The sequence below is a fragment of the Rattus norvegicus genome, chromosome 17, assembly GCF_036323735.1.
Source record: "Rattus norvegicus strain BN/NHsdMcwi chromosome 17, GRCr8, whole genome shotgun sequence".
Taxonomy (NCBI): domain Eukaryota; kingdom Metazoa; phylum Chordata; class Mammalia; order Rodentia; family Muridae; genus Rattus; species Rattus norvegicus.
This window is the reverse complement of record NC_086035.1, coordinates 78115890-78131024: the sequence shown is the minus strand read 5'-3', so window position 1 is coordinate 78131024 and position 15135 is coordinate 78115890. Positions and strand designations below refer to the sequence as shown.

At 45.8% G+C, this 15135-nt stretch overlaps 1 protein-coding gene across 6 annotated transcripts in view; it reads right to left on the bottom strand.

Moving 5' to 3' along the window:
* Positions 1–12178, bottom strand: part of Optn (optineurin) — a 50697-nt gene extending 38519 nt beyond the window's left edge. For 4 of the 6 annotated variants that reach the window (XM_063276060.1, XM_063276061.1, XM_039095343.2 and 1 more), the window contains exons 1-3: positions 11983–12178; positions 2975–3151; positions 1756–1958 (exon numbers count right to left, since the gene is read on the bottom strand). In XM_063276060.1, coding sequence (XP_063132130.1) covers positions 1756–1958; positions 2975–3140 — 369 coding nt within the window. In that variant the 5' untranslated portion in view covers positions 3141–3151; positions 11983–12178. The remainder of the gene's footprint in view (positions 1–1755; positions 1959–2974; positions 3152–11982) is intronic. The other 2 variants (NM_145081.4, XM_063276062.1) reach the window with 2 other exon arrangements.
* Between the last annotated feature and the right edge of the window lie 2957 nt (positions 12179–15135).

Here is a 15135-nt window from a genome sequence, read left to right as displayed (position 1 = left end):
GACACTTGAGGTTGTCCTGTGGCTTCTACATGTACAAGTCACACACACACACCCATGCACACAGGCACCCACATACACATGTGACCGGCACATACAATTGATACAGTGTTCTTCTAAGTAGCTTTCATGCTTCAAGTTACTCTACATCACTTTCTTTCCAATACTTTCTTCTTTCTTCTGTTCCTTTTACTTTGTTTCCATTTTTATCCATCCACAGAAAAGAAGGATTAACAAAACTCAAAACCATCTGTAATGAGATCTGATTCCCTCTTCTGGTGTGTTGGAAGACAGCTACAGTGTACTTATATATAATAAATAAATCCTTATTAAAAAAGGATAATATAGCCAAAAAGTGAACATTCCAAGGCACACTTGTAAAACCTAATTTTATATCAAGGATATAAATCTAAAAACTAGCAATTGGGTGTTTGTGGACAGAGGTCTACCTACCATTTTTAAATGAATATGAAACACTGGTCTATTACTTGAATGTGTTTTTAGTTTTGTTTTGAGACAGTGAGACTCATACTACCCAGCCTGGCCTAGGACTCAGTATGTAGTACATACTGGCTTTGGACTCGCCACCTTTCTCAGTCTTCACATGCTGGGATTACATTATAATTATACGTCTGTAGGTATGTGCACATGTGTGTGAAGGTGTGCACACATGTAGGTGTGTATTCTGGAGGCCAGAGATCAACACTGGGTGTCTTCCTAGATCACTGTCATATTTTTTTGAAACAAGTTCTCTCTCACTGAACCTGGAGCTCATTGGTTTGTCTAGCTGGCCAACAAATTTCAGGGATCTGCTTATCTTGGCCCCTCATACTGAATTTACAGATGTGCATCTCTGATTCCAGATTTTACACAGATGTTAGAGAGGAGGCCCTCATGACTGCACCATGGCAAGCAGTCTCCTCAGCTGAGAACATCTCAGCTCTGCCCTTCCAAATATCCTTCCCCAACAGAGATTACGTGTGACCCAGCCAGTGTTTCCAGCAAAACTACACTGCTTCCAAGACCATTTAAAATACCAGTCCAACCTCAACCATGGAAAGTTTCGATCTGACAGTCAAGACTAAGAAGATTCTCCTTCTGTTGTGTAACAGTTTCTTCCCAGATAGAAACATTCCTTCCTGCAGGAAAGCAAAGGACTCAAAACAGCTTCAGGAAGTCCCTGAAACTGACCAGAATAACTAGATGTCCCTCCCAGCCCAAGTAACTAATAAAAAACAAAACAAAACTGAGAGTCCCCTTAGAGGGAAGAAAACTGAGCTACAAGGACAATGAGGAAAAAAAACACAAACGAGATTATGTGAGGGGAAGCCAATTGCCCGAAAGAAGCAGAAACTAGGCAAGCCTCTTAGAAATTTAGACCAGAGTTTAGACCAGGAAAGGACACATCAACCTGTTGAGCTGCCTGTAGGCTGTGCAGTGAGCTCCAGGGTTCCCAGTTTTTGTGAGCTGTCTGTCACCCATGCTGGGGTGGGGCTTAGTGATGCAGCTGTCTTTGAGTTATTTCTGCTCCTGTAAGTAACCCTTCAGTGATACTTTTAGAAGCTACAATTCATTGGTTTACCAACTTGAACTTTGGTAGGACCCATACTTTGGTCTGTTATAAGATTCTTCTGGGTGGGTGTGTGTGTGTGTGTGTGTGTGTGTGTGTGTGTGTGTGTGTGTAACCCCAGGAAAAGGTTTGTTAGATAGCAGCTGTACGTATTCAGGAAACAAAACCATGGCAGATCGTGTACTCACTTCAAATGGCCTTTCTGATTTCTCTTTTAGTTTTCCAAGCTCTTCCTTCAGCCTCTCATTTTCATGACTCAGGGCCTTGAGGCGCTCCTTAGCCTCTTTGCTTTGTATCTCAAACAACTGGCGTTCTTCCTTCTGCTTCTCTGTCCAGGCAGAAAGCTCCTCAAATCGCCCTTTCATAGCTTGATTATTTAGCTTCATGGCTTCTGTTCAGGGTTCAGAGAGAGGGAGTCACCCACCAGGGAATGGATGGAATCTCATGAATCAGCCCTCCCCTCTGGCCATTTCAATACTCTGGGTCTCTGGATCTAAACATGCCTGAGTGGCCTGGGATAGGATGTCAGCAGAAAAAAAGGACCACAGTGATGTGAGCGGTTTGCTAACAGACAAACTGGAACATCGCTGCTAGTCCTTAGAGGTCACGAGAAAGGCCAGGCATGGTGGCTCATGACTGAACTCCCAACACTTGGGAGGCAAGAGGTAGGAAAATGAGGCATTCATGGTCAGTCTCAGCTACATAATGAGCTGGAGGCCATCAAGTTCTACATGAGACACTGTCTCAAAACAACAAAATCCCCCCAAATAAAAACCGATTTGGGATATAAAGTCCTGTTAATGACTAGAAGTCTAGGAGACTGAGGGAGAGCCTATCATTCATTGATTACAGAGTTTAAGGATTAGCCACTGCTTGAAATATCAGAATACAACCCCTCCCTTGAAACAAAGTTTCACTCTGTATGTAGCCTAGGAGGGCCTTGAACTTGCTATGTAGCACATGGTACCACTGAACCTGGAATCCCCCTGCCTCTGTTCTGGAGCTAGGATACAGCCCTGCACCATCATGCCTAGGTCAGATGCTTTTACCTAACACTCTGTAACTACAGTGGACCCTCTATACTTCCTTTTAAATGGGGTAAATGTCATTATCCTATTTCCTGAGACGGAATAATTTATTTTTGTTATGGCGATAAGGATCCAGTCTAGATCCTTGCAGATGTTAGGCGTGCTCTCTCTTCCTGGTTTATACTCTTACCCCCTAAACAGAATGCTCTTTAGTCTGACCTGTAAACAGATGTAAATAAGCCCCTTAGCCCTGCCCAAAGTCTTTCTGTGCTGTTTTTCCTTCTAGGGAAAGAGGCTGGGAATGGACCTCACTGACAAGCCGTCTTCAGAAGGGTTTGTGTTTCCTGAGTGGAGAGTCCAGACGGACAGTCCGGCTCACCTTTCAGCTGGTGGTTCTCGACCAGGAGTTCTTTCATTTGCTGCAGCAGCTCCTCAGGAGTGAATGTGTCCAGGTTGGGGTGAACCATATTGGAGGGTCCATTTCCTGGGGTCTCACAGGAGCTGTCCCCCTTCTCAGTCAGGCAGCTCAGAGGTTGATGGGACATGGTAACAGGTCCTACGGAAAAGCCACAAGCTAAAAATATAGCTGTCTAGTCTCCCACAGGCCTCTGAAAGGCCCACGATTCCACTAGGAATGAGAGGTAGTAAATCCCAGGGTTGCTGGCTTTCCCTCCAGTTGCACTGGGAAGATGTTCCCTTTAAACATCTAGTAAACATTGCCCGGCTTTGCCAGACCATGCAAGAAAGGGGCAGAACTGGAAAGGAGGTGGGAAGTGTAGGCTGAGACAATGAGAGGGATAATATCATAGTCTTGGTGAAGGATCACTAGTAAATCCTCTGCAAGTCCAAATATCCTTTTTTTTTAAAAAGATTTATTCATTTATTATATATAAGTACACTGTAGCTGTCTTCAGACAGACCAGAAGAGGGCATCAGATCTTTTTACAGATGGTTGTGAGCCACCATGTGGTTGCTGGGAATTGAACTCAGGACCTCTGGAAGAGTAGTCCGGTGCTCTTAACCGCTGAGGCATCTCTCCAGCCCCCAAGTCCAAATATCCTTATGCTGAGTGAATTGCATTGTTTGGAAATTAGATCCCAATAAAGCTATTAAAATAACCATAGTTTAGACTTACTGAAAGCTATTAAATCCTGCATATTTTATATTTATTAAAAGCTATTAAGATCTCCATATTTTATCTCTGATTGAAAAGGAATGGATGGTAATGTTTATTTTTGGCTATTCTTAGGCACAGAATGTGCTGACACACTCTTGCAGACTTGCCCCTGCTAACTCTGGACCATTCAGTGAGGAAGCAGGTGTAGCAGCTTGCCCAAGGTCAGGAGCAGCACACAGCAAGGCTGATGTGCAGACATCATCTTAAAATACACGAAAAGTGCAAGTGAAGTTTTACTTTTATGGAGGCTTTGATATGGTATTCATCAGTGCACACACACAAGACACTGAAGCAGCTTGAGACCCACTGCACATCCCGCAAACACGTCCACGGATGTGGCTCTATTTCATATACATGTCAATGAGAACACATAAATAAGAATGAAGGCCAATTCCACTTCTCCATTACCTACCACTGAGGCAAACATAGGCATCCTTCCAGTGACTGGCTACACACATATTCTAGGCAAAAATAATTACTCTCCACACTTTATGAAAATGACAGATGTTCCCATCAGGAATGGTCCTATCCTACAAAGGCAAATCACTGAAGTCCAGAGAGATGACTTAAAAAATGTTTTTTCTTGGGCCTGGCAAGATGGCTCAGTATTTAAAAGCACTCGCTCCTCTTCAGCTCCCAGAACCCATGTGAGGCGGCTCAAAATTGCCTGTTACTCCAGCTCTAGGGGATTTGGTGTTTTCTTCTGGTCTCCATAGACACACGTATACACATGGCATATACTCGTGCAAACACACAAATCTTATTTTTTAAACTTAAAAGTTTATCTCTAATTATTAATTGTAAGGTAATTTTAAATCTATCTATGCAACAAGTGGTATCATGTGATGGTGCTTGCCCCTCAGCTGTGATGAAGCGGAGAGCCCACTGGTGCCATGGGCACGTGTTGGTGGGCACGTGTTGGTGAGCACATGTTGGTGAGCTTGTCTGCCCTCAATAGGAATTGAATCTAGAGCCTCAGGCATGTTATGCTCCAACCACTGAGCTACACAACCTTTTTTAACTTTTTAAAATTTATTTATTACATATAATGTACACTGTAGCTGTCTTCAGACACACCAGAAGAGGGCATCAGATCCCATTACAGATGTTTGTGAGCCACCATGTGGTTGCTGGGATTTGAACTCAGGACCTCTGGAAGAGCAGTCGGTGCTCTTAACCGCTGAGCCATCTCTCCAGCCCTCCCACCACACAATCTTATTTCTGATTGGGGGAGAAGGCGATGCTCTCAGACTACCAACTGCTCATGATTAAGGTGCTTCATGACTCCACTGAGTTGTAGTCTATTAGGAAACCAGTCTCTCTTCTGACAGGAGGACCACCCTTCCTGCCACGCAACCACATCACAGCCCACTGCGCACGCGTACTTCATGCCTACATAAGAGAACAGACGCATAGAATGAGAGCTGCTTTCTTTGCCTACAGGAGGCACGGTCCTGGGCTCTCTGCGGGTTCTCAGAAACCAAGGGTCTGGTGCGCTGCTTCTAGACTGAAGAACTTGCAGGTGAATCATAGTGTTACTTAAAGCGCCGGCTAGAAGGAAAGCATCCCGCGGAGTACATGAGGAAAATGGTGACTTCACCGAGGGAAACACCCACTAGGCCAATGCTCACTTGTGAGCCTCTTGTATGGATATAGGTTTTACCAAACTGAACTGATTTAAGATGCAATCCCTATACCCTTTCTGGGTAAAGCCCTTGTTTTTGACTTTCGTTTCTTTGCAGCTGAGTATGATGTACACCCTTATTCATTGCCTTAGGAGGGTGAGGCAGGAGGATGGCAGGTTTCAGACCATTGTGGGCTGCATGGTGAAAAACCGGCCCCTGCAAAATCAATGAAGGAGCTGAGGAGCTGGTCCAGGGGATCGAGCGCCCACTGTGCGAGCATGAGGACTGGAGTTTGGATTCCCAGAACCCATATAAAGCCACAAAGGCATGGTGACCTCTTGTAACCTCAGCATTTGGGAGGCAGAGATGGGACCCTGAGGGCAAATGACAGCTACACTAGTTGGAATTTGTGAGTTCCAGGTTCAGTGAAGAGATCCTGTCCCAATAAATAAGGTAGACAGCAATCAAGGAAGATGCCTGATATGCACCTAGACATGTATGCCTACATATATGTGGACATGCATATGCATACATATCAAAAAATCATTAAAATTTTATTTTTGTACCTAATGACAACATTTCATAAAAAATTTTTTGTCTTTTTTTTTTAAGCAATAGTAACATTTCCTGAAGTATTTAATCTGAAAAAGCCATAGAAACATTTGACAGGTTTGTGTGTGTTAGGAAGTGGATGCCAAGGACAGAACGCAGGGACTTATGAATACCAGCAGGCACGGTAGAGAGCCATATATACACCCAACATACTCTTTTAAGATTTATTTATTATGTATACAGTGTTCTGCCTGAATGCCAGAAGAGGGCACCAAGATCCCATTACAGATGGTTGAGAGCCACCACGTGGTTGCTGGGAATTGAACTCAGGACCTCTGGAAGAGCATTCAGTGCTCTTAACCACTGAGCTATCTCTCCAGACCTTGATTTTTTTTTTTTATTTGCTTTTTGAGACAAGGTCTCATTCTTTAGCTAGGTTGGCCTAGGATTCATTATATAGAGCCAATTGTCCTTGGACTCATGGTGATCCTCCTGCCTCCACATGCTGACTGCTGGCTGAGACTACATGATAAGCCACTATGCCCATCTCAACAGATTTAACACGTAAAAATGTAATAAGCAGACATTTAGAGGATGTTTTTAGTTCCAACTTATATGTATGAATTAATATCTCTCAATCTTTATGTTTTTTGAGACAGAGGCTAGTTATGTAGCTCAGGCTAGTTTCAAACTGGTAAACCTCCTGCCTTAGCTTCTCAGTGCTGGGATAACAGGCATGCACCACACTTAGGTTCAACAACGGATTGTCTCTGTATGGTTTTACTGAAAGCAAAGGAAAGAAGGGAGGGGGAGGAACAGAGCCGAGAAGGAGGAAGGGGCAAAAGAATGGGGAGGGAGAAGACCTTTCTGAAGCCTGCTTGGCGGTCACTGCCCCTTGACCTTGGTCTGCACCTTCCCTAAGCCTAGGGAGGCAAACACGGTAATGCTGGCCGTGGTCCTAGTAGTTCCAGTAATACTGCTATACCCGGTGCATGCTGCTCAGATTTTACAAGGACACTCAAAACAAAACAAAACCAGTGCTAGTTGAGACAGCGGAAGAATCAGTCGCACCAACAGCCAAGCGTGTGGCCTTGGGAGGCTCCTGACCTCCAAAGGCAATTTACTGACTCACCGGTAGATAATGTTCCTTATGGTTCTCAGTTCAATGACTCTGAAACATATGCTTAACTTTTTAGAAAGATCGAAGTCCCTCCCTTCAACACCGGCTTGCTCCGGATTCCCCACCCCCACCCCCAAGCCAGCTGGCCTTTACACTGATCATTCTCACCAATACAGACTCACCTAGTTGCACTGTTGTCAAACGGTGTTAGGAAAATTAACTCCATAATTCAGATGTCATGGTGAATTAGAAGTCAGCACATACAGCAAACGTGAGTATTCAAATACGACCACCATTTGACTACAAGCAGCTTCTCGTAACAGCAGAAGTCTTAAAGGATGGTTCAGGATTTTTGAGTACTTCAAAGGTAGCAAAGGTATCACTATATTATGGTGCACATATGAAATATCTAGACTGATCTATCCATCCATCCATCCATCCATCCATCCATCGATTGATAGGTACATGCACTACCATATGTATATGTGTGTGTGTGTGTGTGTGTGTGTGTGTGTGTGAGAGTGAGAGAGAGAGAGAGAGACAGAGAGAGAGAGAGACAGAGAGAGAGACAGAGAGAGACAGAGACAGAGAGAGTCAGACAGGCAGACAGACATGGTGAAGCCTATATATAATCCCAGCTCTAGGTAGGTAGGAAAGCTAGGGTTGTGAGAAGTTCAAGGCTGGCCTGGGTAGCATAGCTCACCCAGGTTTAGGGTAAACAAACAGAAGACACCTAACACAGGATTTGTCAAGATTTCACTAACAAGAAAGAAGACAGACAGGGAACTTGCAAGGTAGAAAACCAGAAGTGGAATCTCCACCTTTTCTTCCCTAGATCTGTGCCCCAAGTCCCTAGCCAAGTACACCGGTATTCTTTCTTTTCTTTTTTCTTTTTTCTATTCTTTCTTTTCTTTTTTCTTTTTTTCGGGGCTGGGGACCGAACCCAGGACCTTGCGCTTCCTAGGCAAGCGCTCTACCACTGAGCCAAATCCCCAACCCCATACACCAGTATTCTTTACTTGGAGGTCAAGTAATTAGAGTAATGACCTGACCTTTAGACATGGGCATAAGCTCATTCCTGAGTTGGCCTTAATCTACTCTAACTTCTTATTCAGTATAAGAGCGTCTGTGTAGTTTCCCTGACACATGGTTGCACACAGTGGGCTTAGATGCTCGAGTGATGGGACACACGAGCTAAGTCCCGCCCTCCCCCTCCCCAAGCAGGTGCTGTCTCTTCCACTATAGCATGGCTCTGACAGCCAGAAGGCCGTGTGCCTAGCATCATCTGCCTTATGCCAACTTCCGGCCACTGGACACTGGATGCAAAATGAGCTAGGTCCTTTTTCCATGGTGTAAATGAATTTTCAGATTTATGGATGAAGTATTATCAGGTTCAATCCCTCCATAGATAAATTAATTGTTTTTCCTTTTTAATATTTATTTTTAGTATTTATGTGAAGGCATGTGTGTTCCCACTGGGTGTGTGACTGTAAATGCAGGTACCCTCAGGTACCAGAGGAATTGGATTCCTTGGATCTGGGGCTGCCTGAAGTAGGTACTAGGAACAGAACTCAGGTCCTCTGGAAGAACAGAAAGTGTTCTTTTACATTGAGCTGTCCCTTCTGCCCCCATACATAAGTTTTAAGCAACGAAAACCTGTTTCCTAAAGAGAACCAAATAGCTGGCTATGGTAAACTGTAGTTTCCATTCACAAAAGGGACTGAAGGGGGTTAGGAAGATGACTGCAGGTAAAGGCACGGGATGTCAAACCTGATCACCTCAGTCTGATCCCCAAGAGCCACACGTCAGAAGGACAGAGTTGACTCTTACAAGCTGTCCCGAGCCCTTCTTCTCACAGGAGTCATGATATGGCTACATTCACACCCATACTGACAGAAGAAACATATAACTGTAATTAAAGGGAGGTTGGGTAGATTCTGTGACCAGATTGACTAAATGCATTATCCGTCCGTTTAGAAAAGAAAGGTGGGAGACATACTCGTCTTACTGCAGGAGTCAAAGAAGTCTCAGTGTTGCTTACTAGGAAGGCTATTAGTAAGGCTATTCCGTGCCTTACGAATACTTGGGAAATACAGACTTAACCCAGTCTTGAAGGCAGGAACATGGGAGTAAGGCTTCCTTCTTTCCATTCCTCCTTCTCCCAAATCTAAAGCAATCATCAAGTCCAGTCACTTTTACCTTCAAAAACGCTCCCACCCCCCCCTCTATCCTTAGAGACCAAAGCTTGGGCTTTTATTTGGCTTATGATTGGCAATGTTCAACTCCCCGCTATTTTGTCTACCGCTCTGTCCCCAGTACTGGGATACATACAAGAAAAAAATCGCCAGGTCCTTGAGTGCCTTTTAACATCCTTCCTCTCTTTCCATTTCGACCCCACTGCTGTTGAAGGTTCTGGGCTTACTTATCCACACACATCAATGTCACCTCCTGTCACGAAGCCACAAACACCACATCAATGGGCTCATGGTCCCATGCCTTCTTCACCCCTGCGTCCTTGCCTCTCTGGTGCCCTCTGTCTGGGCACTGGCTGGCTCTCATTCGCTCTGGCACACGTCCACGGGGCAATTTCAACCTCCAGCTCAAAGAGATGACGTTTTGTAGAGAAGCAGCGCTTTCAAGCACCTAAGAACCATTTGTATTTCCGGCGCCTCAGCCCTCCTAGCAATTACTGCCAGTCTTACACCATCTATTTTCTCTACTAGCACATAGCAGTCTCTGGGTTAAGTGACGGAATGACACAGAACACAGCTAATGACATCTAACACCTGTAAAATGCTCTCTGCTGGGCAAGTACAAACCACACGGGTTACAATAGTTACGGGTTTTCTGCAGTTCTATGACATTCACGTCCAGATTCTTTTTTTTTTTTTTTTTGGTTCTTTTTTTCGGAGCTGGGGACCGAACCCAGGGCCTTGCGCTCACGTCCAGATTCTTGAAGGCAACTTTTCAAACTTATTTTTAAAATCAGAACTGTTTTTCCTCTACCACTGCAAAGGATCTGGATTTATCTATATTCAGTTGTCTTTTTTATCATACCCATGCCAAAGTGGAAGCAAGAAAAGATTTAATAATTTAATTAAGGACAAGAAAAGATTTTGGAAGGCATGCTGGTACACACCCTTGACCTCAGCTCTTGAGGGGCCGAAACAAATTAGATCTCTGTGAGTTCGAGGCCGGCTCAGTCTATGAAATGAGTTTCAGACCAGCCAGGTAGACATAGTGAGACCCATTCTCAAGATCAAATCAAAACAAAAAGATTTTACAGGTCAGAGAGATGGCTCAGTGGGGCCACCTCTCTGTGGGCCATCTCTCGGTGCCATGAATTGGATCCATGGATCTCTCACAGACTGTCCCCCGAAGTCCACAGGAACCATGACACGGAACACCATGACATGTACATGCATGCAGGAACACTCTCTCACACAAACACACAGAAATAAGAAATATAATAAAATGAATGTAAAGGGCTTAATTTCTTTTCTTTTGGATTTTGATGTTCCGGAAAAATCCAAAGACTTCATCAACATCCTAAGTCTCTATAACAAAACTTCAGGAAAGCAGATTTGGGGATTAGTAGGTATATTTCGTGCCCAGACAACTATGTGCTACTTAAATGAGGGAGTTCAATAATAACCAACTAGGGGAAGGCAATAACCAATTCTTTTCAAGCTTATTTCAGGCTCACAAAATATAGTCTCCCTCCCTCCCTCCCTCCCTCCTCCCCCAACCCACTACGCACACTACATAATTTATAGGCCAGTTGTAAAGCTGTAGCTCCTTTCATGATGTTGCACACTACATAAAGTACTGCTCAAACCGGCTCAGCGTATACAGATTAACTACGCACACAATCCACAATGAACCTTCCCTGGCCCAATCAAATCCAAGCCGCCTCTGGCAGTGGCCTCTGCTCAGTCCAGTTCTCCCCCATTATCAGCCCTAGGGCACCTGGCTCCTAACTTCTCTCCCTAGGTCAAAGAGCAAAGTGGCTGCTTTGGGTAAAAGGGCAGCTTTGGATTTACCCAAGTGACCCAATACCGCCTTATGTCATCTTCTTGAGGTTCTCCACAAGATTTTCCATTTCAACCTTAAATACTTCAGGTATACATTCCCACACAAGAGTCCTGACAGTGCAGGCCAGATCAGGGGCTGGGTTTCAGTTTTCCTCCGAGGCCTGTTTACTGCCACCAATTTACACATTGCCTGTGGTTAAAAACTATTCCTTTAAACTTCTCAGCTTTATTAAATTCATTCTCATTATCTCACATCTGCTCCCCCCTCCGTTTCTGTCTCTGTCTCTCTCTGTCTCTCTCTGTCTGTCTGTCTCTCTGACCCACGCCCCCTCTCATGAGTGTATACACATGCATGGATATAGCACAGTTTCCCAGACAGACACGACAGTTTATGTACTCTTCTGTAAGCCTGTCACTTTGGCAAGGGGTCTAATTGTTCACTGTTCCTGGGCGACCTCATTCAGAGTACCTTCATTCCTTGCGACAGCACCTTAACCACTTCCTCCTTAAAATGAACCGACTGCTTGCTTAATCACTCTCAACCTGGGACATCACCTTCAAACCACCTCAGTGACTTCAAATGGAAGTCACCTGCGGCCAGTCAAGCCTGTGTTATACTATCCTGGTGAAAGAGGGGTGTCCTATGGGGGTGGCAGACACTCCCCACCCCCACCCCCGCCGCCCTGTTACACCAGGTCAGGGTCTACTTGGCTCTCGGAAGCCTTCCCCGGACAGCCGTCCTACAGGAGGGCCGCCCAGCTTCGTCACCCTTCCCGCGGCAGGCTCCCAGAGCCGGCGACAGCGAGAACGTCGCTGGGGAGAGTCCGCTGGGGAGAGCTGCGCTCAGCCATCCCCGCCACCCCCGGCCCGGCTCCTCACCGGCCACAGAGATCCGCTCCTCTCAGGTCACTGCTTCGTTGGCATCTTGTCCCAAAGCTCTGGATGCCGACGCCCGCCAGGGACCGGCCAGGGGGCGGCGACCGGGCAGCTGGACGGTGACGCGCGGCCTCGCGACCCGCCAGGCGCCGCTCAGCTGACCGCAGCGCCCGCTCCCGCCCTAGCCGGGGAATTTCCCAGACCACGCCCACCCGGACACGCCCCTGAAAACCACGCCCAACGCCCCGCCCCTCGGCAGCTTTTCCTGAGCCCCGCGGTTCTTCTCCGCGTTTCGTTAGGGATGGAGATCTGGCGCAAGGGAGTTGGGATGAAGCCCAAGTGTCAGAGAGGAGGAGTTAACTACAATAAACTATTTATCAGACTAAATGGGCCGAGTCGGGCTTCTCTGAAAGAGAAAGATCAGAATTACATGGGTTCTCTGAGCCCTTCAGAAGGGTCTCAGGCATCTTCAGAGCAAGGCCATCATGATCTTTCTGCCTCTCTGCTTCTGTTCCCACTCCCACCTGAGTGTGTGTTAAATCTTAGAGCTAGGCATGCCCTCCCACTGATCCTCTGTCCTCTTTTGGAAGCTTTAATTAAAAACCAAAGAGGAAAAGAAAAGAAAAACAAGCCTGCAAAATGTGCTTGAGCTCTTGTTCCCCCAGATCCATTAACATATGGCTGCATCAGATCACCCGGGCAGGTGAGACTGATGGCTGGATTCGGATCTCTCAGGAAGCAGTCTTAACTGTCATGGTGCTATACTAGACCGGAAGATGCCTCTGCCGAGACCCTAGAAGGCAAAGCTAGAAAATAATAAAGAACCGTTCTGGTTTGCATTCCCAACCCCTGGGCATCAGCAAGGTGGCATCGCAGGACGCAGATGGCATTTGATCGGAAGGATGAGCTCCCGGCAAAGCGTTGCCTTGACAACCGGACCCTGGTGAAAGGTAAGAAGGAAGAAACTGGGGCCAGCTCCTAGGCGGCTCAGAAGACAGCATGAGATCAGGTTTTGTGCTCAAGGTCAAAGCGATGGCATAACCAGGGAAGAATTTTGATGACTGAGGAAAGAGCTATAGGAGAAATAAAGAACACGTGGTTTCGATTGCCTGTGCACCTGCACACAGGTTGGAGGGAAAGGTCGGAATCCTCACCAACACAGCAGGAGACAGCCCAGCCCAGCCCATCTAATTACATAGACCGGATCACCTGCTGTCCATTCCATGACCTGGCCTCAAGTGTTAACCCTAAAACTGGGCAGAGAAGGTCTGAAAGTTGTGTCATGGGGGTGGGATGAGACAGGGACCTGTCATTTTTACGATATTCTCCACAACCAACACAGAAGACTCCTGTGAACCCTTGTCATGTCTCTTCGCCACCAACCAGTTGTATTTGCAGGGGATATGGGCCAAATGTTCTTTCATTCTACTGAGTTCTTACCTGTGGTGGCAGGTCCCACAGGTAAGAAGGCCACCCTGCAGATCTGTTTGAGCCTTCCTGGACCAACAGGAAGCCCCAGGTTGTTTTTCCCAGAGTGTCTGACCCACTCCCCTGCTGTACGATGGGTTTTACTCATTTGCCACACAGCTCACAGAACTCAAGGAAATGCTTTTGTTCACCAGCTTATTATAAAAGCATATTTTAACAAATACGTATAAACAGCTAGATGGGGAGTTATGTAAGGCAAGGTCTGGAAGTGCTCCCAAGACAGAAGATTCTGTCGCTGTGGAGTTGGGGTGTGTCCTCCTCCCTCCTTCCTAGAGGCCTCCTTTCCCCAAGTGTTTAGATATCTAGAAACTCTTGGGTGGATGACATAGTTGGTACAATGCTTGCCCAGTGTTTATGAAACTCTGGATTTGATTCCCAGCATCTTAAGAACCACATAATAGCACTTACTAGAATCCTGTATTGATAGAATGTTAGCCTCAGGAGGATCAGAAATTCAACTTGTCTTTGACTACTACTACTATTACTACTACTACTACTACTACTACTACTACTACTACTACTACTACCACCACCACTAGAGTGAGTTCAAGGCCAGTCTGATTACAAGTCCTTCTCCTCTTCCCTTTCTTCCCTTTCCCTCCCCTCTCCTCTCCTCTCTTCCCCTCTTCTCTTCCCCCCTCCTGCCCTCACAGTTAAACTGAGTTGTTATAACTTTCTCGCTTAACTATTTTAAGCCATGGTAAAGTGAAGTACTATGACAATCGGGGAAGCTGTGAGAATGCAGGGAAGAGGCCACACACTGGCTTACAGAGCCTTGAGAGGGAGGGCAGGAGAGGCAGTCTCAGGTAGAAAATGTTCTGACAATTTGCTCTTCCTGGAACATACTCTACAATCACACACACACACACACACACACACACACACACACACACACACACACACACACACACAGTCCTTAGCTACGTGATCTCCACAATGTTTATCTTTCTGTGCATCATTCTTGGGCAGTTATCCAAGATGACCACAGTGCCACACCCTGGATCAGAAGTCATCTTCTCCTGAATCTGCAAGTGATTATAAGGACTTATCTTGCAGAACCCAAACTGAAAGTGATGAACCATATCTATATTTACGTATATAATTATATACATATAAATGTAACTATAATTACATACAACTACAATTACATATACTTCTTTTCCCCAATGTCCCACTTCATAGTTTAGGATGGCTTGGAACTCACCATGAAGTTTGCTGACCTGGAACTTGCAGCAATCCTCCTGTCTCAGCCTTCCAGGTGCTTACATAGCATATTCCCAGCCCAACCTGTTGGGGCTTCTGGAGCTGTGGTGGTGGTGGCTGCTGCTTCTGCTTTGGCCCTTTTTTATCCTCACCTCCTTTCTTCTCCCCACCCCCTCCTATAGTTTCTCCTTCCACAAGGTCTCATTGTACAACCTTGGTCGGCTTGAAACTTGCTATGTAGATCAGGCTAGCCTGAAACTCACAGAGCTCTGCCTGCCTCCATCACACTCCTCTCCTCAGTTCTGGGATTAAAAACATTTGACACCATGTCCTGTTTTACATCCATTAATTCATACGAGAGCTGCTTCAGAACCTTTGGAGGTGCAATGTTCTGTAAACTACACACAGAGGACTCTTAAAATCCCTGAAACTCATGGTTCTGTATTACCAGAGGGTGGCTAAGAG